The sequence below is a fragment of the Talaromyces marneffei genome, chromosome 2 (genome assembly GCF_009556855.1).
Source record: "Talaromyces marneffei chromosome 2, complete sequence".
NCBI lineage: Eukaryota > Fungi > Ascomycota > Eurotiomycetes > Eurotiales > Trichocomaceae > Talaromyces > Talaromyces marneffei.
This window is the reverse complement of record NC_072349.1, coordinates 2390648-2418462: the sequence shown is the minus strand read 5'-3', so window position 1 is coordinate 2418462 and position 27815 is coordinate 2390648. Positions and strand designations below refer to the sequence as shown.

At 48.1% G+C, this 27815-nt stretch overlaps 6 protein-coding genes across 6 annotated transcripts; 2 read left to right on the top strand and 4 right to left on the bottom strand.

Annotated features, from left to right (window-relative positions):
* Positions 1-1024: 1024 nt before the first annotated feature.
* EYB26_003231 (uncharacterized protein) lies at positions 1025-3829 on the top strand (the record flags this gene model as incomplete). The annotated part of the gene is made up of 5 exons (XM_054262534.1): positions 1025-1155; positions 1218-2198; positions 2252-2682; positions 2739-2974; positions 3032-3829. 5 exons carry the CDS (start codon positions 1025-1027, stop codon positions 3827-3829), a joined length of 2577 nt encoding a protein of 858 aa, XP_054118509.1.
* Positions 3830-3886: 57 nt separating this feature from the next.
* EYB26_003230 (uncharacterized protein) lies at positions 3887-6257 on the bottom strand (the record flags this gene model as incomplete). Its single annotated transcript, XM_054262533.1, has 3 exons — positions 3887-4825; positions 4892-5966; positions 6034-6257. 3 exons carry the CDS (start codon positions 6255-6257, stop codon positions 3887-3889), a joined length of 2238 nt encoding a protein of 745 aa, XP_054118508.1.
* Positions 6258-6972: 715 nt separating this feature from the next.
* On the bottom strand, positions 6973-7932 carry EYB26_003229 (uncharacterized protein; the record flags this gene model as incomplete). Its single annotated transcript, XM_054262532.1, has 2 exons — positions 6973-7540; positions 7622-7932. The coding sequence occupies 2 exons, from the start codon at positions 7930-7932 to the stop codon at positions 6973-6975; spliced, it is 879 nt and encodes a 292-aa protein (XP_054118507.1).
* Positions 7933-11931: 3999 nt separating this feature from the next.
* On the bottom strand, positions 11932-13363 carry EYB26_003228 (uncharacterized protein; the record flags this gene model as incomplete). Its single annotated transcript, XM_054262531.1, has 3 exons — positions 12029-12041; positions 12192-13218; positions 13279-13363. The coding sequence occupies 3 exons, from the start codon at positions 13361-13363 to the stop codon at positions 12029-12031; spliced, it is 1125 nt and encodes a 374-aa protein (XP_054118506.1).
* A 2055-nt stretch (positions 13364-15418) lies between these two features.
* EYB26_003227 (uncharacterized protein) lies at positions 15419-20155 on the bottom strand (the record flags this gene model as incomplete). Its single annotated transcript, XM_054262530.1, has 4 exons — positions 15419-19016; positions 19078-19360; positions 19424-19823; positions 19889-20155. The coding sequence occupies 4 exons, from the start codon at positions 20153-20155 to the stop codon at positions 15419-15421; spliced, it is 4548 nt and encodes a 1515-aa protein (XP_054118505.1).
* Positions 20156-22590: 2435 nt separating this feature from the next.
* Positions 22591-27149, top strand: EYB26_003226 (uncharacterized protein; the record flags this gene model as incomplete). The annotated part of the gene is made up of 6 exons (XM_054262529.1): positions 22591-23046; positions 23105-25828; positions 25880-26130; positions 26184-26517; positions 26570-26907; positions 26960-27149. The coding sequence occupies 6 exons, from the start codon at positions 22591-22593 to the stop codon at positions 27147-27149; spliced, it is 4293 nt and encodes a 1430-aa protein (XP_054118504.1).
* Positions 27150-27815: the final 666 nt, after the last annotated feature.

The following is a 27815-nucleotide window of genomic DNA, read 5'->3' as shown; positions in this document are numbered from 1 at the left end:
CTACAAGGAAGAAGAAGAGAAAACAGGAATTCGTGCCACTAGGAGCAAATACATACCCCTGTTTGTGTGTGTAACCCTTTCCCAATCTGGCACTGCTGAGGTTATTCCCGAGTTAGTACCGCCTAGGGTCTCAGTCCTATGCAGTCCTCGTCTGGCGCTGAGCCGCATGGACAACCGTCACAAAGATGACCCCGTTACGTATATGGTTTTCACCACTGTACTACAGGCAATCTCATGCCATGCCATTGTTTCAATATGTTAAACTACACAATCAGAATTAAATCACGTATACAACGCTGATCGATTTCTCAATTCGGCTGTTGCAACTACTACCCCGGACGCCCCAGATTCGAAATATGGAGAGTTCATGGCTGAACAAATTCCCAAGGTCATACCATGCCGCTAGAATTATGGATATTCAGTCCCCAAATCTAACACGGACAAGACGCAACGAAGCAAAACGGGATGGGTATCTATTCCACGGGGACGCTGAGCAGTCTTTTGTTTTCTCCATACAGTCTCGGGCAATCATCGAATTTGGATGTCTACATCCATGTTGTCTGGGACTTACTATCTGGATATCGAGATGCGACTCTGTCAAGCGACTATATAACCTTTGTTATAACTATAAATCGGTTCCCCACGGATTCCCCGGGCGTCATCATACCATTGAGTATTATCACGTCTTGCATATAGACAACCCATTCTTCAGATACTAGCACACTCTCAGAATGGAGAGAACCGAAAAAGTCGACGAGAGCAAGGAGGTGACTTCCTAAAGCGGACCTCCGCCTCTTACCATCCCGATTAGGCAATCAGACAAAGACTCCGTGACTCTTTCGACTTAGCAACGCAACACCACAACATAGTCAAGCCAACTCCGCACGGAGTCCGTAGAGATGTAATAACAGGCTAAATGCGTGGATCTAATGATGTAGCCTGATTATTTGGTGCAGATATATAATCTGCGACGTCTGGGACTTTGCTCCCAGTCAATTTTACTGTGCATCGTCTGAGGGCAAACATGGCTTTCCTTCAGCAGCGACTGTCCACTGGCTGGACCTTCAAAGACCGAGACAGCGAGGAACTGGATGCCTGGATGCCTGTGCCAACTATCCCCTCAACAGTACAGCAAGATCTCATTGCAAACAACAAGTTAGACACCATACCTTCGAGGCTCTACAACACGACTGAAGCTGACTTTTCCCATGATACAGGCTCGAAAATCCTTATATAGGATTTAACGAACTCAAAGCCCGCTGGGTCAACGAGAAATCCTGGATTTATAGGCATGCATTCCAGCAGCCAGAAATACCTACCGGTGCGACAGTGGTCTTGGTATTCGACGGACTAGACACATTCGCTTCGTGCAAACTTGACGGGCAGACGATCCTCGAAAGTGACAACATGTTCATGGGTTATCGTGTGGACGTCACCGAAGCTCTACAAAACTCACCCGAAGGAGGACAACACGTTCTAGAAATCGAATTCGACTGCGCCCAGTCCAGGGCACGCAAGATACGCAGCGAACATCCAGATCATAAATGGACGGGTTTCAATGGCGATATGGCACGCTTGGCTGTACGTAAAGCTCAGTATCACTGGGGCTGGGACTGGGGTCCTGTCATTATGACGGCGGGGATTTGGCGGGATGTGCGATTGGAGGTTTATTCTGCTCGAGTAGCGGATTTATGGCCAAAGACGACGAAGATTGATTTCAATGGCAAGGTGGCGAGTGTCACGGCGATTGCAAGGATAGATACATCGGCCTCGACATTGCTGAAAGATCTTACGGCTTCCTTTCGCTTGAGTCTGCGAGGACAAGAAATTGCGCGCCAGGAAAACATTCCTGTGAACAATATCGATCAAGTTGCCCAGGCAGAATTCCAGGTCAGCGATCCGGAACTGTGGTGGCCCCATGGCTACGGTTCTCAGCCCCTGTACAAAGTCTCAGTGTCCCTATCACACAACGGCAAAGAGCTACACGACACCTCCAAGAAATTCGGCATCCGGTCCGCCGAAATCATCCAACAACTAGATAAACATGGCAAGTCATTTTTCTTCCAGATTAATGGGGTAGATGTTTTCTGTGGAGGGTCGTGCTGGATTCCTGCCGATAGTCTGTTGCCAAGTATAGATGCAGAGAGATATAGGAAATGGATTGAGCTTATGGTAGCGGGTGGGCAGGTTATGATCAGGTATACTCAAGCACTATTTCCCGGGAATTGTTTTCTAACGAATATGTGAACAGAGTCTGGGGCGGCGGTATCTACGAAGATGATAGATTCTACGAGGCCTGCGATGAGCTCGGTGTGCTGGTATGGCAGGACTTTATGTTTGGCTGTGGCAACTACCCGGCCTGGCCTAAGATGCTAGATTCAATTCGACAAGAAGCTATCTACAACGTACAGCGCTTGCGCCATCATCCTTCTATTGTGATCTACGTCGGCAATAATGAAGATTACCAGGTCCAGGAGCACGCGAAACTCACCTATGACTATGATGATAAGGATCCTGACAACTGGCTCAAGTCAGACTTTCCAGCACGCTACATCTATGAGAAAGTACTCCCGGAAGTGGTAGCCGAATACTCACCAAGCACGTTCTATCACCCAGGTAGTCCCTGGGGTGACGGCAAAATCACATCTGACCCTACTGTTGGGGATATGCATCAATGGAATGGTCCGTCTTCTCTCCTTCCTCATGAAAACAGTGACCGAATGCTAATGAATGGATAGTATGGCACGGAACTCAAGAAAAATACCAAATCTTTGCCTCGCTCGGAGGTCGCTTCAACAGCGAATTCGGCATGGAGGCATTCCCGCACCTGTCGACGATAGACTACTTTGTCGAAAACGAAGAGGACAAGTTCCCGCAATCGCATGTGTTGAATTTTCATAATAAGGCTGATGGGCATGAGAGGAGGTTGGCGACATATCTGGTGGAGAATTTGAGAATGGCTACTGATTTGGAGGTTCGTTATCTACCCAAGAACCAAAATTGATGGGAGACTAACTAACGTTACGGACAGACATATATCTACCTAACTCAAGTCGTTCAAGCAGAGACAATGATGTTCGGATACCGTGGCTGGCGGCGACAATGGGGAGACTCGCGACACTGCGGAGGCGCACTATTGTGGCAACTGAACGATTGCTGGCCTACGATCTCCTGGTCCATCGTGGACTACTTCCTGAGGCCCAAACCAGCTTATTATACCGTCAAACGGGCGCTTAAAACACTCACGATTGGCGTTCAACGTGAACACCATGACTGGAGTGTTGCGCATGCCCAGCTGCCGACGAAAAGTCGGTATGAGCTGTGGGTTGCGAGTAGTCGTCAAGACGAGGTGTTCAATGCAACGGTCGAATTGCAGTTTTTGTCGGTTGTGTCGGGCAGGGATATACGTGCCCCGGTTCTGTTTGAGAATATCACGATTGCAGCGAATGGGACTACGGACATGATCACGGACGGGATTATAGATCATGTCGCCGAGCCAGAGGCTCATGTTTTATCTGCACGGCTTTGGGTGAATGGGCTCATTGTGGCGAGGGATGTGGACTGGCCTCAGCCATTCAAGTACCTTGATTTCTCGGATAGGGGGTTGGAAGTGAATCCGGAGACAACGATTTCAGCGGCAGGAGAGAGACAACAGATTGTCAAAATTAGTGCACGGAAACCCATGAAATGTCTCGTTTTTGAGGAGAGGGATGGCGTGCGGGTGAGCGATAGTGCTATAGACATTGTTCCCGGTGATGAGCAGGTGGTTACTGTTACGGGGCTGGGTGAGAGTGATACTCCATTGAAGTATCGTTATTTAGGCCAATAGTCTCGCTAGACTGACTCATTGGAGAAGAAATAGTATGCAATGCATGAGTATTAGATATCATTGAATCCTAGCGTCAAAGAAATTTGCTTCCTCCTGAGGATTCAAACTGGTATAAAGCTCCGCCCAGAAATCATTATTCTCGCCCCAGCTCAGATACTCCCACACATGTTGAGATGAATAATTTTCAAAAGACGTATTATTGGTAGCACCGGTAGTAGCAGCAGTCGTAGCAGTCCAATCCAGAACTCGCTCTCGGGCGATGGGTTGATGATTCGTCAGAAAGGGAGGATAATTCTGGGGTTCCGTATTCCCTGCATTGTTGTGAGTTTCTAGGACAGATGCCCTCACTCCAGTGTCAGGGGTACGCAGAATAATCTCAAGAATCCTCGAAATCATGCCCGACGACCGCTTAGCTGTATGGCCATACGGCCTCATACGATCCAGCGTCGAGATACTCCTCCGAACCTGCGCTTTACACGTTTCAACATCATCCCCATCGTCACGTTGTTTATCTGCAACTGCAGCGACCGACAGATATATCAACGGCACCATGGTAGCCTGAAACACTAACCACACCGCATTCCAGGCAATCATCTGATTCATCTTCATCGCCGTAGTAGTCGTAGAGATATCCTCAATCGCGACCTCCGCGATTTCGCGACATCGCTGTACGGCGACACGTTCCTCGTCTTTGATTGCGATCAATGGGATTCGGCGCATGGCATAGTTTAGCAATCGAGGGCGGTAAAGGAGCATGCGCTGATTGTAGAAGCGCCATCGCATGACTGTTCGCGCGGCGTACAAAGCTTCGGGGCAGGGGGTGTAGTCCTTGAGAACTGGTGGGAGATTGTTCCACCATTGGAGGAGTTGGGAGTCTAGATTGAGCAGTTCGGTATGCGTTAATGTGGGTAGTGCGGCGAGTGATTCCTGGATTTTGGAGGCGATTTTGATGAATTGTACATTTTCGATTAGGGGGAGGACTTTGATATAGTTCTCCTGTCACCATCACCACATTAGATCATAAAACCTCAATGTTTTGAGGGCTAGGGAGAGGGGGCCTACATTATCAAGTAAATGAGGTAACTTGACCGTGATACTCGGCCTGAAAAAATCCATACTCGGCCTCCCCAACGTCTCATGACCCCAAGTCTCCAAACAACAAAGAGACCACCAAACCCTCCGTTTGAATTCCTGATACCCAGATCGAGCGGGGCTAACGCCCGCCGACATATGGCTATCGAAGGGAGGCTCTCGTTGCAGACCCAGTGTAACCGCCATTCGCAACGAGGCGCCCATAAGCGCGTATCCGAGATTGGGTTGGCTGATGTAGTGGCAGTACCAGCCGCCCATGAGGCCTAGAGTCTGAACGACTTCGAGGCTGGGGTTACCGAGGATTTTGAAGTTGAGAAAGCTCATTGAGCGTTCAAAGTAGGTTCGGTGGTTGTGGTTGTCGACGCCTGCTGCGGTGATGCTTCCCAGGGCGAGGATGATGTTGAGTAGTGCTAGCCAGCGATTGTCCTTTCGGCGACCGGACAGAAAGGTTGAGCGGCAGGTTTCCTCGTCTAGTAGTGGCGAAAATGGCTGGAAATTGTCAAAGTATGCATCTAGCAATTGCAGGTCTGAAGGTGGTAAGCCAGCTGAAATTGATGAACGACGGTGATGCTGACGCTGGTCTTTTGGGACGTGCGAAAGATGTGAGTTCAGTTCCGGATGAAGCCACGCAATGACTTTCAACGCAGCTTGAATAGACGACACGCCCAGATACGAAGTAAGATTTCGAGCCGGTAGAGACAATGCATTGACGTCGTCTGATATATGCTCCTCTGACTCTTCGGAGGCGCTAGCACACCGGTTTTCATCGAGTTGTTCTTGTTCTGCCGGGATTGAGTGCAATGACTCCAAGCCAGGCCTTTCCATTGCTAGTGCGGAGACATGCGTCTCTACAGATGTGGATGTGGCGATTGTCAATGAGTCTTGATGCTGGGAGTGCTGGATGTAAGGCGACCCGTCTGTCGGCTTCGATATCAAAGCCAGCAATCTCTCCCTCGACAAATCCACGAGATTCTCGGGTGCAGTTTCGGGAAACAGCCGTTTCAATGCGCCTCGATAATCCGGTAATGATATCTCTTCTGAGTGACTATTTCATTTGAGCTTATTTCTTCTCTTCTTCTCTTTCTTCCTCCTCGTAGAAGTTTAGAACTTACCTTTCTCGCTCCCGTCCCGGATAACTACATTGCTCAGCCTTCTTGTACCACCGACAAGCCTCACAGGGCTTCTCGCCATCACATCTAATTTTCCGTTGACGGCATGAAGTGCATGCTCGCGGTGTGGAGCGGCGTCGTCGATTGAGACGCTCTTGTTTTGGGTTGCGAAGGCTTGTTCTGTTGTCGTTGTTGTTGTGTTGAGAGGCCTCGAATGTGAGAAACATTCTGCTGAACGGAAAAAGCAAGTATGTCAAAGCAGGGTGTGTAGTCACTTGGGGGGGGTTTTGAGCTTGTAGGTTAGCTACATTGTATCCTCACTTATATCAATGTAGAGTCTAGATCTATCTCGACATAAAATGCGGAGTTGACTACCTAGCGGGGTACATGTGTAACCCTATTCCATCGAATGTCCGCAAGGATAGAGCATATATTAGCGATTTCTCGGCGTTACTAGGAATCTGCCCAGTCCCGAACGCAATTCGAAGAAAACTTTCCCCAGGAACTGTATATTCTGTCGTATGAAAAGAACATCTCCTTTGGGAACGGACCGTCCGTGTCGGATTGGGATAGAGACTACTCCTCTTTTGGAAGGAACAAGCGGGTCTCTAAGAAGACTCTCGATTGAATTCTGTCGAAAAAGATGTGTTTGGACAAGAGATATCAAACATCCGAGCTCTCTTTCTACTGCTAGACAGCCTCTCGGGAAAGACGTGGTGGAGTAGCATCAAAGTGCACCATTGTCATGTAGTTGTAGTATATTCAAAAAAGCAACCCTGGCATCGTCTGCTATATAAACGCCCACGCTGAAACGCACATCCAGAATTCCAGAACTTATAAATGCAAACCCATATCTCCACGTCCCATAAGGAAACACTCTTATCGACTCTTTCAATATTGACATGCTGATGCTTCGTATTGAAGATGAGAGAAGGGGGGGGATTATATCAACTCATCATTCCCACACGCCACACTCTCTTCAATAATCTTCTTAACCCTCCCCTCCTCAAACGCCGGTCCTTGCCCATCACATTTCGTAATGGTTTTTAATCGTTCACAGACATCGCCTATATCAACCAATCCCTTTTGAAACAACGGATGACTCTGTATAAGATCCCACGTCGCTTTTGTATCTAATAATTTCTCCCCAGTCTCCGCACTGAGGACAATTCGATGCGGTAAATTGCCCGTCTTGAAATCTGCTACGTATTTCTTGCGGACGTCTAGCGAGACCCATTTCTTGGGTCCGTTTATTGTTGTTGATGTTGATGTTGATGATGATGCTTTTTCTTTATCTTCCTCGTCTCCACGTGGAGAGCTACCAGCACTAATGTTCTCGCCGCTTGACGATGTGGCGCGGAGTATTTCGTTTTCGGTAGCGACTTTTGCTAACTCTCGTTTCAGGCGTTCGTTGTCGGCGTGAAGGGTCATGGATTGGGCTTGGAGGTCGGTTAGTTTCTGCTCTAGTTCTCGGACGCGACGTTCTTTGCGTTCTCGGAAGGCGCGTTGACTGTTTCAACAATCGCTGTATTAGCATTGACGATTCAATCCAATTGATCCCCTCCCCCCCAAAAAACAGAGAAAAACGTACGCGGCTCTATTCTGAGCCTTCCGCCGGCTCTGCGCGGGCGTTATCGCGTCCTTCTCTTCACTGCTACTCCGCGTCGACCGCTGGGTGACGGCCAATGGATCCTCTATAAACTCTGAGAATATGTACTGTCCCAGAGGATCATCGCCGGGCACCATTTCGGTGGAATTGTGTCGCGAAAACGTTGTGGCGGGTGCGGTCTGTTGAGATTGTTGCGCATGAGGGGGAAGCACTGCTGCGGCGCCGCCGGGACCCGAGTAATATGATGATCCATGGAAGGATGGGTAATTGTTGTATTCGAAAGATGTCTCCATAATAATGTCAGTAGAAGTAGTTGGAGTGGGTTGAATGGATGATATTAAATAATTGCGATGAATGGCAGAAACTTGCCACTGGAGAATAGATGGAGAATAATGAGATGCAATGGAGATGGGAAGTGGAGTAGATCGGCGGTACATAGTTAAATGTACTCCGTACGACGACGACGACGACCACCGCCACAACAACAACAGAATTAACAACATACCGGCGCTTGCGACATGGAAGTATCATTCATATCATCAAGATTCGAAGGCGACGCTATTGCAAAAAGCGGACATGGCTGCTGAGGCGCCACCGGAGCAAAGTAGGAATAATTCATCACCAACGAACGAGCAGATGCAACCAAAACAGAGATAGAAGCAAGTGTCTAATTGTCTAAAATGAGGGAGGGGGTCTTCCGGTGTGTCTCTTGACTCTCTACAACAACACACAACTCGCTCAGCACAGAGACATTGGGTCTATGCCAGTGTCACCAGATTGAGTCATGGTAGGTTTTTGTGGTGGCAAGTACTTTCAAATGATGATGATGATGTTGTTGTTGATGAAGATGAAGATGGCAAGACAGAAAAAAGAAGCGGTCGGGATTACTGTATATATAATGACAGTCAGCTTGAGCGATAAGTCTACATGAGGAAAAAAAGGCGGCAAGTGACGACGTCCCCCATGTGATTGTGGTAGCCCATTAATTTCCAGTTTGATGCTAACGCGGCCAATTCAGGCTTGTTAGACCAGTTTCCATATTCAATTAATGCCAACGTTGCCAAGCAGTGACAAGTACGGAGCCCAGTTCCTGAAACGGGTTACTCGCAGCCCTGAGCTGAGTTGGGAGCACTAACTAGAGAGTAGGAAGCATCGAAAGTATGGGTCGTCGTCATTGGGGGGGGGGCATTTTATGCAGTGGACTTGAGATAGCTCAAGCGCTAGGCCTAGACAATTAGAGCCACTCAAGTCCAAGCACGCCTCGTGCGTAGTTCTCTCCAGAAACACATTTCTCGCTAAACATTCATATACACATACACATACACATACACTATTGTTGTTGATTGTTTCTGTCTTGAGAAAAAGCAGCGAGCCACCAACCTTTTCAACAGTTGTATGGTAACGCATGCCGGGCAACTAGTACGAAACACCGAGAAGATGAGCTGAATCGGTAAAGTGATGACCGAGTCTGTCTAGCCAGGTCAATAAGGTTAACTAATTATCGCAACTGACTAAGTCAACTACGCCATATCTAAGTTATAAGATGGAAGTGAATCTGAAGGATGAGTGATCACCGGCCGGTCAATTATGCCTAGACTTGCTCATAAGCCCGTCAAGACGTTATTCGTTACAATGTACTCAACGCTCTACAGCAACTGCGGTTCATACTGGTACCATGGGGTCGATTCATATCAATGGTTACCGTAGGTGTGCATTCGCAGTGGAATAATACCTCGTCAACCCATGGCCATACCAAGACATGAATTCAAGCTTCTCCCAGAACGCGGCTGTACCTTCCCACCGAGGCTAGCGCTGAATAATATCCATCATGGACATGGAGACATGGACACAGTAGAAAATAAGATTTGTGTAATCTGGTTCAGTGCACACTACTCCGTTGTACCAGGAGTCCAGCATCATCGATTCTAGCTGATGGAAACAATAGTTACTACGGTAGTATGGAGAAATGACGGAAAGAGAGCAATACAATTGGATGGACGGGCTGGACGGGAGCTAGTCCCAACGTGGGATAGATATGGATAAACGGCCAATCAGAATGGGACTGGCTCGAGGTCAATCAGCCACACGTGTGGATGCATAGTTAGCATGTCCCACATTCTCCTACTGTAGCTGTAGTACTCCGTACGCATAACTGGACTACGGAAGTACATAAGTTACAGTACATATGTACGTACGTATTCTCGCAAACAACCCTCCCAGCGTCCATGGCAGTACATGGAAACTCCATGGCCGCAAATTAGGCTAATAGCCCACCTACCTTCTAGAGAAAAACTCTACTCATGCCTGAAAACTCGATAACTAACCAACTAGTTAAGTTAACAGTTAACTAACTTAACTAGTTAACTTAGCTACATAGCCGATTACTAATCAATATTTCAGACTGACCTCAAACCTCAAAGAAAATATAAAATTCGATATCCATAACATTCCAGTGGAGTCGAACGGCTGAAGCCCATGTACATTCCCAGAAGCGGTCAAAGGACGAGAATAAAAAAAAATAAAAATAAAAATAAAAATAACCCCCCCCAACCTCCAATTTCTATTGGTTGACTGGACTGTTGCAGGGAAAGCTATAGACTAGGCCGGGATGGGATTGGAGTCTTTTGACGTAAAATTCCAACTCTAACTAGTTAACTAACTGCCTACGTAGTAGGTAAATGATAGCAGGGGTGTATTATCTAGTTCCTTTGCGACGGAGAAGTGTATGTATGCTACACCCTAGAAGATGAAACTTTGCGTAAAACAAGCAGAAAAGTCAAAAAATCTCCTCGGCACTTGAATTCAATCCCAAAACTTTACCCATAGTATAACTTACTCCGTAGCTAGGTAGCTATATAGACTCCTCATCCCATGGACCAGGTCTATCCTCTGGTTATACACTACACGGACTCATTTCCTGCTGTCCTTTGTCCCCATACGTGTCACCCGCTTATCAACTAGCTTACTAAATTCACACACGCATACTCTAGTACCCTCGTAAGCCATCTTCCCCTCTCGCCAGATTGGAGGAACGATAAGGTCTGGCAGGATCATGTGATCGGATGGAGGGACTGATTGGGCCTTTTGCAAGTACGTATTTACTTACTTATATCTAGTTTTGTCTACGCCTTGCCGTTCCTAGTAAAACCTGCGAGAGTCATCGAAGGGCCGACTGTCGGGAGTCGGGGGCCCGGTATATGCACAATCCCCTCACTTGACTTGACGGACGAGGTTACTTTATCATATATATATATATTCTTGAGAGCAAAGACAAACACGGTTTAAATTGCAGGATAGAAATAGCTAACGTAATACAGCATAACATACTCGACGTGAATCCGATACCACCCCGGAAGCGACCCTATTCATCCATCGCCAGTACCACCATCAACCCTGTAAAAGCTAACTTCCATGTATCATTGATGCCGCCAGCTTCTGCCTGTCTGATCGTCAGACAAAAAACAAGCTCCTCAGCTGCACATCAATCCAACGTAAGACTAACTTCCCCATAGTAAGCACTCCCGCCTACACCCGTCCCCTGTCACAGAATCCACGTCGAGATAACAAATCAAATCAATATAGCAATTTAGGGACAGCAAGCAAGCATGAGACATTGGGAAATAATAATGACAAAAAGGGAAGGGGCGGGGGATGGGCAAAAAGTGATGAGAAACAACCCGAAAGAGAAACAAGATGACTGATGTTGATAACGCTTGATCGTCATATCAACTCCATGGTCAACTCCCAACCCATATCACAGTCACAACTTCGCATAGCCGTTCATGGAAGACAAGAAATTGTTTTCTCCATATGCCTCAGAACAGAGCAAAACTAGCTACCGAAGTTGTTGTGTAAAAAAGCGCCGACTTTCATGTTCGAGATAAAGATAAAGACAGTCGTCCGAGGATGCAAACGATCGGAAGACGCATAAACGGCCGAGTCAAGTATCGAAAGAACGATTTGAGATACTCTCGAAGTCGATGTCGAAAAATCCAGGCCCAGCCAGTCCGAACATAGAGCAGAGCAAGATATTGTCGACACCCGAAGCCGTGTTCATTAACCCGAAACATGAAATGTGAAAGTCGAAATATCATTCTGGTGCGCATAGTGTATGAATGAGAAAGGGTTGTCCATGAAAAAGAAAAAAGTGGAGATAATGATCCATAGTCGTGCTTTCGGTCGTCTGGAAGAGAAATCCGAATGTTCGAATCACAGCTTACAGACACCAGCAGACTAGAGCATCAGCTCAAAAATATTTAGGTGTGCTCAAGGGCTAACATGCTGCGAGTATATCAATACCATTGGGCTCCAGTACCATCGTCCCGCTTCGAACGGTGACCAGCAGATCCATAAGCACCTGCAGCAGCACCCTTTGAAGCAGAACGAAGCCTAACGCCGAAGACTATGAGATTAGTCAGAGTCTTGAATTTTTTTTGATAATTAATCTATCCTCCACTGCCAGCGTCACTCAATTCCAGCAAACGCATAACGTATAGAGGAGAAGGGAAGAAAAGGAGGCCCCTACAAGGAACCTTGATAGCATAGTACTCACATCCTGTCACTCCCTCCAACTGCACGGTTGGTGTCCGGGGTGTCGACGGCGCCGCGTTCAATGACCTTGCGGCGCTGGCTGGAAATAGCACTGGGCTTGGTGCCAGGAACCTGGTTGGCAAGAGCTGGGGCGGCCTGTGCAGCACGGCGTTGTTGTTCCTCGGTTTCCTTATCCTTCTTGGGATTGTTGGCGTCGACAATCATGGCAGCGTTCTTCTGGTACTTGTAGACGGTCCAGTCAAAGACATAGTCGTACTGGAAGGACTCACGCACGAACAAGTCGCGGAAGATCTTACGGAGGTAAGAGTAATCAGGCTTGTCGTCGAATCGGAGGGAGCGGGTGTAGTTCAAGTAGATGGCGAATTCGTTGGGGAAGCCACGGCAAAGAACCTCGGTAGGGGTGGTCATCTTCTTCTCCATAATACGGTCGTATTTCTGCTTCTTGGTAGCAGCCTTCAATCCCTGCCAGGGAAGAGAGCCACGGCAGAAGTAGAGCATGACATAACCTAAAGATTCCATATCATCACGACGAGATTGCTCGACACCCAAGTGAGTGTTGATACTGGCATAACGAGCAGTACCAGTCAAGTTCTTGTTCTCACGGTAAGGGATGTGGAAGTGAGTCTTGGGGTCACGATATTTTTTGGCCAGACCGAAGTCAATGACATTGACCTGGTTACCACGCTTTCCAATTCCCATGAGGAAATTGTCGGGTTTGATATCACGGTGGATGAAGGATTTGGCGTGGATATATTCAATACGAGAAATGAGCTGATCGGCAAGCAGCAACACAGTCTTCAGAGAGAACTTGCGGTTGCAGAAGTTGAAAAGATCCTCCAAACTGGGTCCAAGGAGGTCGATGACCATGGCGTTGTAGTCACACTCAGTGCCGAACCAACGCACGAAGGGAATACCAACACCACCGGCAAGGGATTTGTAAACACGGGCTTCATATTCGAGCTGGGGGTGCTTTGCTTTGACGCTCTCGAGTTTGATGGCAATCTCTTCTCCAGAGATGATGTTGGTGCCTGTGATGGTTAGTCTTGTCCCTCATCAAAACAACAAGGCGATGACGGGTGTAGTCTTACCCAGGTAGATATCACCGAAACTACCACTTCCAATCTTGCGTCCAATACGGTACTTGTTACCGACACGCAAATCCATAGTCGTCATTTTGAAGTCGAAACAGCTCTAAGCTGTAGGCAAGATTAAGATATGAATGTCTAGTTGATGAGGAGAATATGTCAGTATGAGGAAGTAAGATAGAGAGCTGGGAGAGGGGGGGAGGGGAGAAGATTGGACGTAGGTTCAGGTGAATAAAGAGAGCAAGACTAAAGAAAGTGAAAAAACACGATAAAACGACAAAAAGGAGTTTCAGGCAAGGTTGACAGACAACCAGCCTCGCAGTATAGTGTTACTATAATGAATAGACGATGAAGGGGTCGGGGACGGTGACTGCATTGGGCCAGACCGACGGATGTTGGTTGTAAAAGGGCGCGTCACGCGGGGACTTGCTGGCCTGAGACTGACCAGGCTGGCCAGGACTGCAATGCCACCCGAGGCGTCTAACAGGGGGAACACAACGACTTGACGGTCTTCTCAAGTACAAAGAAACAACGTACCTGTTTGTGGTGACAAGAAATCCCACCAAAGGAGGTAGAAATGGAGGTGAGAGGGCGAAAAGGCCGAATGTTGTTGTTGAGTGTTGGGTTTGGTGGCCGTAGTGAACGGTCGGTCGGGTGTGGTCGGTCGGTCGGTTTGCAAGGTGGGAAACCCGATCGATGGCTTGGCCTTTGTCGACGAGGAAATTATCGGAGTTGCTGAAAGAAAAATAAAATTCTAATCTTTCGGTTGAGAAAGGAAATCAAGGGCTACAGGCCTCGACGTCCGGCGGGTGGGATGATGGGGAGAGAGGAAGACAAGAGTGAGAGTAAGAGGAGGGAAGTGGTGAGAGAGTACGAGAGTAAGAGTGAGAGAGTACGAGAGTAAGAGTGAGAGATTTTGTTAGTGGTTGGTTGGGCTAGGCTGACGGGGGGGAAAGGTCACTCAGCCGGTGCTAAGGGCAAATAAGGGCGGAAAAACCAACCTGATTAGTCGGTGAGCGCGTGAGGAACTTCACCGTATGCTACGCTGGTCTTGAGATGGCGAGTCTCATTGATTCATAATTATTCCATTCTTCTGTTTAATTTGACCTACCGATCTGTTATTTGCCTGGGTAAATCTAAATTGCTTGTATTGTGAGTGACAATGGCGAGGAATATCAGAGACGGTCCTTCAATGTACTAAAATTAGAGGCCGATAAGATCAAATTCAATAAGCCCGATTAGGATCGGGTTTGCCATCCAATGGCAATACCTCACGATTTGATTGATTGGATAAATAATACATTGCCACCTCTGAAGAAAATCTTTGTGGTCTGGCCTGATGACCGATTGATACATATGGTTTGAACTTTCATTGAATGTTTTGATCTTAGATTCTAATTGATCCAGAATGCCATTGTTCGCTAGTCTAGTCTGACCCTTGGGCACTGTCGAGCTGCTTCACAGCCTCTCTTTCTTCTGCCCAGCCTTGCGACTACAGATGAGTTGGCACCTGGGTAGACATTGGGCGATTTTCATGCATAGAGAAGGGCAACCGCGGGATTATATTGGCTGAATCAAATCAGGAGCTTGCGTACTACTTGAGTAGTAGAAGTATTAGTTAGCATCATGCTAACTAAGAATTAATGACGAGTATCGAACAATGTTCCATTGGCAAAAATGTTTTAAACCCTAGGAAGAAAACTCAATGCAATGCCCGTTCCACATTATAATTAATTCATCAAAGCCCTAGAAAGACAGTTCGATATCGTCGTACCCTCAAAGAACAACGATACCGGGGAAACAAGAAAAGAGATGTGGCCAATCAAGAGGTAAAATAAATGACGATGAAGATGTGTTACAAAAGACGCAAAGAGTGGCTGCAGATTGAAACAGAAACGAAACGTTCGGACAGGATGAAATTGAGGATACAGGAAGAACAGGGACAGATAGACACCATCAAATGATGGTACCTGCCATTACAAGAAACCAAAAGACAAGACTAAAATGTTCAGAAACCAGTCTTGGGGGAAAAGGTGGGTATAGAAGTACAATAGACATGTAACAACGATGAGAGTGGAAAAAGGAGACAAAGAAGAAAAACAGTGAATAAGAAAAAATTTTTCCATCATCAAGACGGTTCAACTTATATCATGTTGCTGCCAGAATGTTCTGCTGCGCCTGCATGAGTTGCGGCAATTGGCGTTCTCAGTCCATCAGAGAGGCCAATGGCCGGGCTGCTCGCGCGTAACTCCTCTTCCTCCAATCGCCGTCGCCAGTTACTAACGCTCTCGCTCAAGGTACTGCTCTCGTGCGTCTCCTTGGTGGGAGTTGCCTCCAGGTCAAAGGTAGAGCTCAGACGATGGCTACGATTGGTGCTCTCCCAGTGACTGCGAAGAGCATCCAACTCATTGGCAAGCGAATCCAAGGCCATTGAGCTGCGGTTGTCCAAGAACAAATCGTCACGGGAGACATTGTTATTATCTCGGGGGCGGCCGCCATCGAATCCGCCGGCTGTCGCTGTCGATGCATTACTATGAGTTCGCGAAATACTGCTGAATCCTTGACCGTGCTGGGATTGACGGCGATGATTGTCCACAGATGTTACCATCTGCTCAAGTAGCATCGTAACCCGCTGCTCTGCATGCAACGCTCGGGATTCTAGCAAAGAGTTTTCTTCCTTCAACTGCTCAATTTCAGCACGTGACCTGTCTGCCACAGTAAGGAGCTCTTTTTTGGCAGCTTCGTGCGCCGATCGAGTCTCGTGGCTTTCAGTTTGTGCTGTAGAAAGATCCTCCCTGAGCTTGGTGATTTGGCTCTCCAAGTCGTTGATAGATGTACTCATGTTGGTCTGAAGTTCCGCAAGTGATTTCTGCAATTCGGATCGTTCGTTTTCCCAAGAAGCCGGAGCCGGAGAGCTTGAGGATTGCTCTACATTCTTCTGCACCGCCTCCAACTCGGTTTGCAAAGTAGCAGCGTGTGTCTTGTACCTAGCCAATTCATCCTTCATGCGCTTCAGCATCTTCTCTGTTCCCTTGACGTAGTGGACGGCGGACTGATAGTCATTCTCAAGCTGCTCCAATTTCTCACGGTAAGTACGATCAGCTTCTTGCTCACGCGACTCGAATGTAACCTTGGTCTCTTCGTGAGCCTTCAAGCTAGCCTGAAGTTGCTGCTCGAGGTCGCGGAGACGTGTTTGTTCGGGAGTGCCAAAACGAGACCCAGGTGAATCCAGAAGGGGCGACCTTCGGCTATCCGAAGGATGGACGCCGCGCTCGCCAAGAAGATCCTTGAGAGCACCATGTTGAATTGCCAGAGCACTGGTATCACGCTGCTGACTCTCGAGCTGCGATTTGAGTTCCTTGTTCTCTGTCGCCATGGATTGACTATCTTTGATGGCTGTCTGCAATTGACGACGGAGGTGAAGACCCTCACGGCTGACTTGCTCTTGGTACGCCTCAAGACCCGCGATACGTTCTTCTGCACGCCTCAATTTGTCTGCAGCTTCGTCGGCAGCTGCCTGGTTCGATTTGGCCAGCTTAGCGGCTGCCTCAACTTGAGCTTGCAAAGCTACGACGCGCTGGTCGGTTATCGATCGAATCGAGCTATCGGAATCAATTGATGATGCACGATCAAGGCCTGAGATGAAGGCAAGCTTATGACTCTCTGCCTCCCGAGCATGACTTTCGGCCAATTCCTCGGCCTCTTTCAGACGACGATTTGCAGTTTCCAATTCAGCCGTCCTTTCTTCGTAGTCGGCCCTCAATTGTAGCAGTTTTCGCTCCAGTCCTTCTCGGCGTTCACGCTCCTCCTCAAGATGTTTCTCCATCAAGGTAGCCTTTGCCGCAGAGGCTGCAACGGCTTCACGTAGTGATGTCATATTACCACCGTGATCTTTGAGGCGCGATGTAACATCTTCCAGTTTCTGACTCAACTCTTCTTTATCGATACTGATCTGTTTATGATTAGCTTCTGCCTCGGAGCGAAGCGCGGACTCTTGTCTGGCATGTGCTTGCAGCTGATGGAGTTCAGCTCTCAAACTTTCCAACTCTGACGCATGATTTTGCATTTCCAGTTCCGCTAGCCGCTTTCGCGTGGCTTCGTTTGTCCCTTCTGCTAACTCGCGAGCTCTCTTTTCTTGATCGAGATCAACTGTCATGGCATCTAGTTTCGATTTCATCTCTGTCTGTGCGGCCAGGGCTATGGCCAGTCTTCTACTCAGATCGGTCACGCGCTCAGAGTTGGTCTCATCATCACCACGAGATGGTCCTTCGAGCTGTGGTGTGCTACGCTGGCTGCCACCATGAGCGGCTAATTTGGCACGAGCATACGCTGCCTCACTGATCGCAGCATCGCGTTGGTGCTCGACCTCGGCAACTCTCTTCGAGGCAATCGCAGCCTGACGATCTACGGTGGCTTGCATCTTAGCAAGTTCCGCTCTCATTGCAAGGAATGCCTCTATCAACGGCCGATCCTCATCGGTAAACGCATCAGGAGGGCGCTCATCAAGCGTTGAGCTACTAGATGGACTGGGGTTGTAGCCAGCTTTGCGGGCCAATGCTAGCTCTGAAGCATACCATGCGTTGCGATTTCTCGCCGCTTCGAGCTCCTTGATCAGTGCTTCTTGGTGAGGGGTAAGTCTAGGTGATCTAGGCTCGTCGCCCAGGATGCGGGAATTCCTATGACTTCGGGACTCAACGGAACCATCCATACTTGACTGCCTTCCGAGAACCAATTCGTCAGTACTATCCATGGAGGCTCTTTGTCTTTGTTTTTGCAGTGATCTTTGCCTTGTCGGTGCGCTCATAAGAGGGGCTGCTTCTCCGGCTTCCATTGCCCTCGCAGCAGTCCTTGACGGAGGTTGGCTACTCGGAGTACGGCGACCGCCAGATACAGGGCTTGTGTCTGCTGGAGGCCGATTGCTGTCCATTGGAGAGCCCCTCAAAGTTGGAGATTGCACATCACGATCCACCGCAGCGGCGCGTACTGTATCAACTTGAGGGCCGTAGTTTCGGTCTTGTTTCGTCGGTGTCTTGCTCCTAGACGTCTGTGTAACCTGTCCATTCATTCGCGGGGTAGGGGTTGGCGCTTGACCTGGTGGAGGAGGTCCCGCCGGTGCCTGAGCAATAGATGCCCGTGGAAGTCTTGATCCTGCAGGACCTTGAGAAGGGTCACCTTGTGGCTTCACATTAGGACCCATCGTGCTTTCTCGATATGAAGTGGTCATCCGGCGCGGTTGGTCCACTGGGGCATTTTGCGCTTCCCTAGAGACCCGACCAGTGGGAGTTACAGACTTTTCACTGCTTGTTTTCCGTCCATCAGAAGCTTTCTCGCCATTCGGAGCGGCTTCGTTTGGATAGCGTATTTTAGAAGTGTCCAAAATATACGCCATGCTAAGTTCTGTCGGATCTCTCGGTGCTGAGCTTGGTTCGCCTGCCAATACGATAATCTGCCTTCCGAATGCAGTCATGCTATGACCTGATCTGGGAGACGGTGCAGGTCCCATGTTGTGAAACGAAAACCACCGTTTGTTGCCGATACGAAAGGCAGACAAGTCGCCCAAATCGATGCCGTCCTCATTGCGACCACCGAAAACATACATAGTATCACCTATTAGTGCCGCAGCATGTCCTTCACGTGGAGAAGGAACGAAACCGATGCAGTCAAGCTCTGACCAGCTATTTGTTCTTGGATCGTAACACCAGACATCATTGAACCAAAGTGAACCATTTGTACCTCCAAATCTGAGATTGCGGTCAGCTTGACCCACGAAAAAAAGGGAACGTTACTTCAAGATTCACTTACAGATATAACTTGTCATTATGACTGATAGTCGTATGATTTGTTCGCGGTGGAGGGATCTGACCCGCTGGTGGGCCACCTTCGCTCGTGTTACGGATTAAAAACTCCCATTTGTTGGTAGGACTTTGGAGAGCATTCAAGTCGAAAGCAATGAGATCGTTGAAAAAGAAACCATCAACCTGACCTCCAAATACGTATAGCCTGGATCCTAGAATGTTCAATGTGTGGCCGTATCGTCCTGCGGGACGCGGACCGGGGGGGATTGCTCGGGACCATTGGCGAGATGCTGAAGCGGTAGACAAAATTAGTCAACTGAGTCTTTGAAAAATCAAACTGCTAAAAAACTCACATGTATTAAGCAAATAGAGGGTATCGTCTAGAACGTCGTTGTCGTTGACTTTTGTATCACCTCCAAATACGATGAATGCATTTCCAACAAGCAGGCTCGCGTGACCAACACGTGGACCTGGACCTTCCGAGACTGTTGGGATCGGGAAACATGAAAGATTACCTCCACTGCTTTCTACCATCCAAAGATCGCCCTTTACAGTAGAACCGTCAATCAGACCACCCATCATGTAAATGTCGCCTTCTTTCGAAGCAATTGAGTTGATTGCGGCGCCATATCGAGGAAATGGGTTGGTGTTTGAGGAGGTAAAATTCAGGCGCCGCTGGGACCAAGGGTAGAGCGCAGCATTCATGCCTGCTGTAGGCGAGCTGGTAGCAGCAGATGATTGTGATCGCGGCGGCTTGTAGGAATCAGCAAAACATGTCATTTGGCATTTTATGCGCGCACGTAAAAATGATCACGTACCTGTGTTTCAGAGTCCGCTCGCTGTCGCATCCGACTTGGGTCAGGACTGCCCGGAGTGGTGACGGAATTCAAAGAGTTATTGATACTTCCGCTTGGTGTTGGGGACACCATTCTGCCCATATCTCGAGGCCTGTCGCCATTCACAAACGGTTGTTTTTCTTGCATTGAACCCTCTGAGGTGTGTATATTCCTACTGGCGGGAGGAAAGCCCTGTGCTCCTGGCTGTTGACCCGGTTGGGCCTTCTTCGATTTAAACAAGAACGCCATGGTTTATGGGTTCTGCCAGTGTCTTTCTCAAGAACCACCCTTCTTGCGTTACGTGTGCAGTAGTAACAGCTATAATGGAGGTCAACGGTTTCTGAACCGAGTATATTCAGTGCGCCGTTCGTTGTTGCCAACACAACCTCAAATCCGTTACTGATTGACGATGATTCTAGGGGTTCGGGATGGTCGTAAAGGCATCTGACGGCGAGGATTTATGGGGTCGATGGCTATTCACGAGAATATAATCCGTAGCCGAATTCGAATTGTAAATTGCTGTTCCTGAACAGTACGAAGAGACGGGTTCCGCCGTTTTGCAGTTGGTCCAGCACAGCCCTCGTGAAGCTTGACCGCACTAAGCGGGAAGCATGAGAAAAGGACACTGCTCCAAGACAGGAAGGAACGAAATAAAGTCAAACAACAAAGACGAAGGGAGAGACACAGACAAAAAGAGAGAGAGAAAGAGAGGTCAACTCTCGAGGGAGATTAGCTGTCTGTAGGGATAGACGTTGAACCGGGGGGGGCGAGGGGGCGAGGTTCGAGAAAAGAGATGAAGAAGAACAAACAATTGAGCCGTTCCTGGTGGCCTCGAAAAGTTTCGGGCTGCCTCACTTTTGGCTGGCGGGCGCTGGTGCAGTGCAGTGGTAGGGGCAAGGCAAGAGCGGCCGGCCAGGAACACGACGGGCAGGAACTCAGAGAGAACTGGCAGAATTGGCAGGTTCCCAGGAGGTAGGGGCCAGGGCAGGGGTGGTCTTGCCCACTTTCACACTGGGCCCCCCCCACAACACTACAACCATCCGCCTGTCTGGGGGCTCTGATTGGCAGTCGGCGGTCCAGCTATGGCTCGGATCATGGCAGGTGCGGGCCTATGGGGATGGGTAGAACTGTAGCACTAGCATCAACTCGTGTTAGCGCAGAAGCACCACGAGCATCAATTTCCCATTCCACCCATACAAACACTCCCAGTTACGGTATTATTACCACAGGAGCCGCCTAGGAATCTATTTATCTGCAGACTGTCCTCCAGAGGCGTGTATTGAAGGTATGGCTCGTAACCATTAAGTACTTCATCTCTGTTTTACCTAGAACACCTAGCATATAGTTGAGTCAAATAAGATATCCTCCTATCTGTGCCCTGCAAGGTACAGGCCTCGGAGTCTCGGACTAATAGAGCTCGATGATACTGTCAAAAATTTGCGACATCAAAACCATCTTAGCTCTAGGGTTTGTTGATGTCACTGGATCAGTCGATTACATCTGCATTCCATTCGGCCATAGAACATGATGAGCGAATCAAGTTTTAATTCACTTGTCAGTCGTCGCACAACGATACTCCTAACAGTAAGTGCTCTCGACGTCGTGCCGGTGCACTTGCATCCCACATGGGGACTCCTTATCCTTATCGATGATGACTCGGCCAGATTATGATACGTACTCGGATAAGAACATTAGGTAGTTATCGTGATCGCCGAGTCATGTGTAGTTGTTGTTTGAACTTGCTCTTTGATATGCCCCGTCCAGCTCGGTCCAGATTAATTCGCATGCATGCAATGAAAAATTCCGAAGCAGTATGTAGTTACATTGAATTCAAGTCCAGACAAGAATCCGTTACCTTTGTGCACCGAGCTGCTTCGCATTCTGTGTCATCTGGATTTACATGGGTGATTTCCTTGGTATGCCTTCGTAACCAGAACAGAAAACCATGGTGGAGTCTCCTTTATTGTATAAGGCTTGTGTGCATTGAAAGAGTAATATAAACATGTCGACCACATAATATTCCTATGTGTTTACTCGATCAATGGCATTACCATTGGCTCGTGTGAGATGCGTATTCACATCTTTTTGGACTTGCTGAGCCAACCGCAAGAATCACGTAAGCATAATTGCTGAAGCGAGAAATAACTAAGTTAACCATTCAACAATAAAATTATAGACGAGTCTGAAAGTTAGTAATTAATTATTTGCCTGGCCACAGATTCATGCTTGAAGAGTGCGGAAAATCCATAATCCGGCCTACAGCTCAGTCGCGCCAAGACCATCGATGCACTACCAAGCTCAAATGTCACCTCTTCCCGTCGTCACCAGACTGAGAAGGCTGTCGAGCTTTCTGAAGTCATTCTAATACCGATTCTGCCCTCTTTTGCGTCGTACTGCTCGACCATCGAATAGACTGGCCGAAATCACTGACATTAGTGCGCTCGTTTCGACGTGAAAGCATCACCGCCCCCGGTTTCTCCCCCCGCGGACTTTCGACGTCAAATGTGTTGATCAAGAATGCGCAACTCATGTACTAGCCGCTCGTAAAGCCGAATTCTTGGAATATATTGACTGCGTGGTCACGTCAAGTCTTGAACCCTTAACTCAAAAAAAAGACTTGCGGCTGTGCCTGGATTTTTCGGAGAGAGAATGATCTATCCGTCATGAGAGATCCAGATCTCATCATGGAGCACAGTAACCATAACGGAGACACCCAGTCAGGACCGACTTCCTCCATGAACGGAATTCGGAGAAACCAGAATCGATCAGTTCGAGTGAGCTTTGGACCAACACCAGACTCCGTTATCCCGGCACGCGACCACTCGTCCACACCATTGAACGGCCACCATCGGTCACTTACCGAAGTAGAGTCTCAGGAATCACCATCAGCGCAACTAGCGCCTCGATCTGACGGTTCACCCAATGATAGCAATGGTGTTGCAACAACAGAAACACTAACTCCTCCGAGTCATCCTTCCATAGGTGGTCGGCCAGCTCCGCTCCAACGTGCAAAGAGTGACAACGGACCTAGGTCAGTGGTCAGCGGTCAAGCCACTACCAATGAGGAGGATGACTTTGCAATGAGACATGGATGGCAGGAAGAGTATACATCGACCGAATATTTGAAACTACTCCATTCCGTATGTTGTTCGTGTCGAATGATTAGTTTGATATGACGAGGCTAACCTATTTGACAAGAATTTTTATATGTATTTTACCGAGAAACGACATGAAACAAGCGGTGTTCCACGAGAGCCAGCTGGAAACTGGGCGATACAAGAATGGCGTATGCGGGATCGATTAAAGACAGTGTCTGCAGCACTAGCAATCTGTTTGAATATCGGTGTCGATCCTCCGGATGTTGTGAAGACGAACCCTTCCGCCAAACTAGAATGCTGGGTAGACCCTACATCTACGACGGGCGGACAGAATAAGATGATGGAGCAGATTGGGAAGAAACTGCAGGAGCAATACGAGAATCTCAGCTTGAGAACGAGGTACAAACAATACTTGGACCCATCCGTGGACGAGACCAAGAAGTTCTGTATCTCCCTCCGTCGAAACGCCAAAGACGAGAGGGTCCTCTTTCATTACAACGGCCATGGTGTTCCGCTGCCCACCCAGTCCGGAGAAATCTGGGTCTTTAATAAGAATTACACACAATACATTCCAGTCTCGCTATACGATCTCCAATCTTGGCTTGCAGGACCAAGTTTATTTGTTTTTGATGTGTCTCATGCAGGGAATATTATACATAATTTCCACAGCTTTGTTGAGAAGCATGAGAGAGAGAATCTGGAAGCCAAGAAGAGGGATCCTAATGCTCCTATTCAGAACTATGGCGACTGCATCTTGCTGGCCGCTTGCCAGAAGTCTGAAACTCTCCCAACGAACCCCGATCTTCCCGCAGACCTCTTTACTTGTTGTCTCACTACGCCAATTGAGATTGCACTACGATATTTCATCCTACAGAATCCCCTCAATATCAACCTCAAATTGGAAGAATTCAAGATTCCCGGACGTTTGCAGGATCGAAGAAGTCCTCTGGGTGAATTAAATTGGATCTTCACCGCCATCACCGACACCATTGCATGGAATACTTTACCCCGTCCTCTATTCAAGAAGCTATTTAGGCAAGATCTGATGGTTGCAGCTCTTTTCAGAAACTTCCTATTGTCCGAACGCATTATGCGGACTTACCAATGCTATCCCATGTCGTCGCCCAAGCTACCGGAAACTCATAACCATCCGCTCTGGCAAAGTTGGGATCTCGCAATCGAAATGGTTCTTAGCCAGCTTTCAGCCTTGGTTGACAACGAGGAGGGCCGAAGACCGTACGAATATCAACATTCTACTTTCTTTGCTGAGCAATTGACGGCATTTGAGGTCTATCTATCCTCTGGGCCGACGGAGAAGAATCCTCCAGATCAGTTGCCTATTGTTTTGCAGGTGCTGCTAAGTCAAGCTCACCGGTTAAGGGCTCTGATCCTTCTAAGCAAATTCCTTGACTTGGGACCATGGGCAGTTCATCTGGCCCTCAGCATTGGTATTTTCCCCTATGTGGTCAAGCTGCTACAATCAGCAGCTCAGGAACTGAAGCCCGTTATGGTCTTTATTTGGGCTCGAATCATGGCTGTGGATTACTCTGTGCAAAATGACCTTTTGAAAGACAATGGTATTCATTATTTCATCACTATCTTGAACCCCACATCGCCCATTCCAGTCGGCAATGCTAGCGAACACCGAGCAATGTGCGCTTTCATAGTCTCGATATTCTGCAAGAATTATCCCCAAGGTCAGAATGTCTGCCTTTCCGCAGAGCTTTTTGACTCCTGCTTGAACCATCTTATGGATGTGGAGAACCCGCTGCTCCGGCAATGGTCTTGCCTATGTTTGAGTATGCTTTGGGTGGATTTCCCAGACGCAAAGTGGATGGGTATTCGTTACGCTGCACCTCAAAGATTGTGTGAGCTGTCTCTAGATCCAGTTCCCGAGGTGCGCGCCGCGATGCTGCATGCACTCACCAATTTCTTGGGCATTCCTGACTTGACGGATCAAGTCGCTAAGATTGAGGAGGTTATTGCCATGGCAATTCTTCCAATGGCAGCCGACGGCAGTGTTTTAGTAAGAAAGGAGCTTCTGGTCTTTTTCTCCACCTTGGTTAAGCGATACGAGAACAAGTTCCTAGTTGCCGCATATGAAGAGCTTATAGAGGAGAAAAATTCATTGCTTCATCGGGCACAGAAAGAATCTCACCAACTTGCACTATTTGGGGAGCGTATCGACGGCTCTGATGAAAAGTCACATTCTCTGTCCCATAACACGACTTTTGGGACGATATGGAAACAGCTGTTGATTCTGTCTGTGGACCCACATCCGGAAATTGCTCAAGATGGTAGCACCGTCGTTGACTACATTCACTTCGCTCTGTTACAGTCCCCCATGGCTGCGATGGCTAGCAAGGCCCGCGACGAAATCGTGGATATCGCAACTCGTCTTGACCTGAACAAGCCACAGCTAGCAGAGCCCGTAGAGTTTCAGACGGCGCATCCCGGGCCCCCTCCCACTCAACCTCAATCTAAGAACGAAGGCTATTTCTCCCTGAGTATGAGACGGACAGCCAGTGTCGCAGCATCACTTAAAAATCTTGCCTTTGGTCCATCCACGTCAACTGACCAAGAACCTCTATCCCCCACTTCGTCTCAACAAAAAGCATCGCCTACCAAGAGCAGGCCACCCATCACTCCCCGCGGACGGGCCCCACCTGAATGGACTCGCCCTCCTGAGGTAAACGATCATGTAGCTCCGGCCACAGCATATCATCAGGCGCCAGCACCTCTTCCCAGGGGCTTTGAGCCGAAAGATCTCAGCGTTCCTCCATCAATACCACTAACAAGTCGTTTCTTGGATTGGTCTACAGAGGTAAATTCCACCCACAAATTACTAAGTTCAGTTTGCTAAATTTTTAAACAGTACTTCCGCGAGCCGCAAATGAAACCCAATGAGCCTGACGAACCAGGCAGTGCCGACTACAATGAGCGTCTTTGGCGTAGGAGTCGGAATGAAAGAATCATAGCCGAAACGCAGCCTCTTAAAGAGAAAGCCGGCAGCAGTCGCTGGCATGCTTCAACAGTATTGTTGACAAATGACAGCCAACCAATGAAGATGTCGTTTCACCAATTCGAGGATCATCTCGCTGTTGGTGATGACCGTGATACCATTTCGTATGTTGATTCTTTCCTTCGTTTCAAGACCTGTGGGGCTAATGCATGTATAGTATATGGGATTGGCACCAAAACAAATGCCTTAACCGATTTTCCAACGGCAATCCTCCTGGATCAAAGATTAACGAGATTCGATATATCAACGAAGACGATCAGGCACTGCTGATGACTGGTTCTTCGGACGGTGTCTTGAAGGTTTACCGGAATTATGAGACACGCAAGAAGATCGAAATTGTTACTGCATTTCGAGCCCTACCGGAACTCATACCAAGTAACAGAAATGCAGGCTTGGTATTTGACTGGCAACAAGGTCAAGGTAAGGCTCTGGTTGCAGGTGATGTCAAAGTCATTAGAGTGTGGAACGCTGCCACGGAAGTCTGCACCAATGTGAGTACCATCGCATGCCTTCTGATCTATCGAGACTAATCTTTCTCAATAGGACATCTCGGCACGTTCTGGATCGTGCATCACCTCTTTGACATCCGACCAGGTTGCCGGAAATATCTTCATTGCAGGATTTGGAGATGGTGCCATTCGTGTGTTCGACCAGCGGCTCAAGTCTACGGCAGCTATGGTGAAGGTATGGCGAGAACACAAACAATGGATCACCAACGTTCACATGCAACGGGGGGGCGTGAGGGAGTTGGTTTCTGGAAGTCGAAATGGAGAAATTCGATTGTGGGATTTGCGTATGAATAATCCAATCAATATGATCCAATCGACGAAAGATACTCTCCGAACGTTGAGCGTTCACGAGCACGCGCCCGTGTTTACAGTGTAAGTTTTTACTCCCAGTTGAAAGTCGGTAAAAATATTGACACAATTCTAGTGGAACCAATCGACACGAAGTCAAGACATTCAACGTCGACGGCACCTACCTATCGAGCTTTGAGCCATACTCGAGCTTTCTCCACCACAACCGCTCGTCCCCCATCTCGGCGACAGCATTTCATCCACATCGTACACTTCTTGCCTGCTCTGGCCTGCAGGATAATCACATTAATCTAGTGTCATGCTAAGGCATCTACACCGGTTTGCAATTGCTTTTTTCCGTCTTGCAGCCTGGCGCTTATCTTCACTTGCTTATTGGTCTGCACATTATTAATTTTTTTCTAGTCATGGCGGCGTTTCTTTTCTCATCCCCGTTGCATGGTCCTGGTAGATGGGTAAGGTATGGCTTGGGAATGAACCTCTTTACGTGTACTTTTTTTCTCTGCTGTTCTTTGTATTGAATCGGAGCCTAAAGCCCGTTATACTTTTTATTTGGTTCTTCCCAAACCAGAAGGAATTTGTTTGTATGCATAGACCTTTAATATTATTGTACATTTCTCTTCCCCCTGGTCGCATCGTAGACTAGATAGATAATGTCAGTTGACTTGTCCCTGTGTCAGTTTGCATGAATCGTCGCTCGGATAAGGACTATGTATATTTCTGGATCAGGTAGCACTTACCAGATACGGCGAAGTTAGGGCTTGTTGCATGTTAAGGAAGGATATCTGGCACGTATCTACCAACCTTGACAGCAACGATTTCTTTCTCTTGTGATATAAGTACAGGTGTAAAATTAATTGGCCCCAGCTGTAGTTAGTTGGAACAGAATTCTATAGACGTCTAACTAAATGTGTGTACGGAGTAGATATCGACGAACTAATAATTTTTTTTTAGGCTCCATCCTCTCACATCTC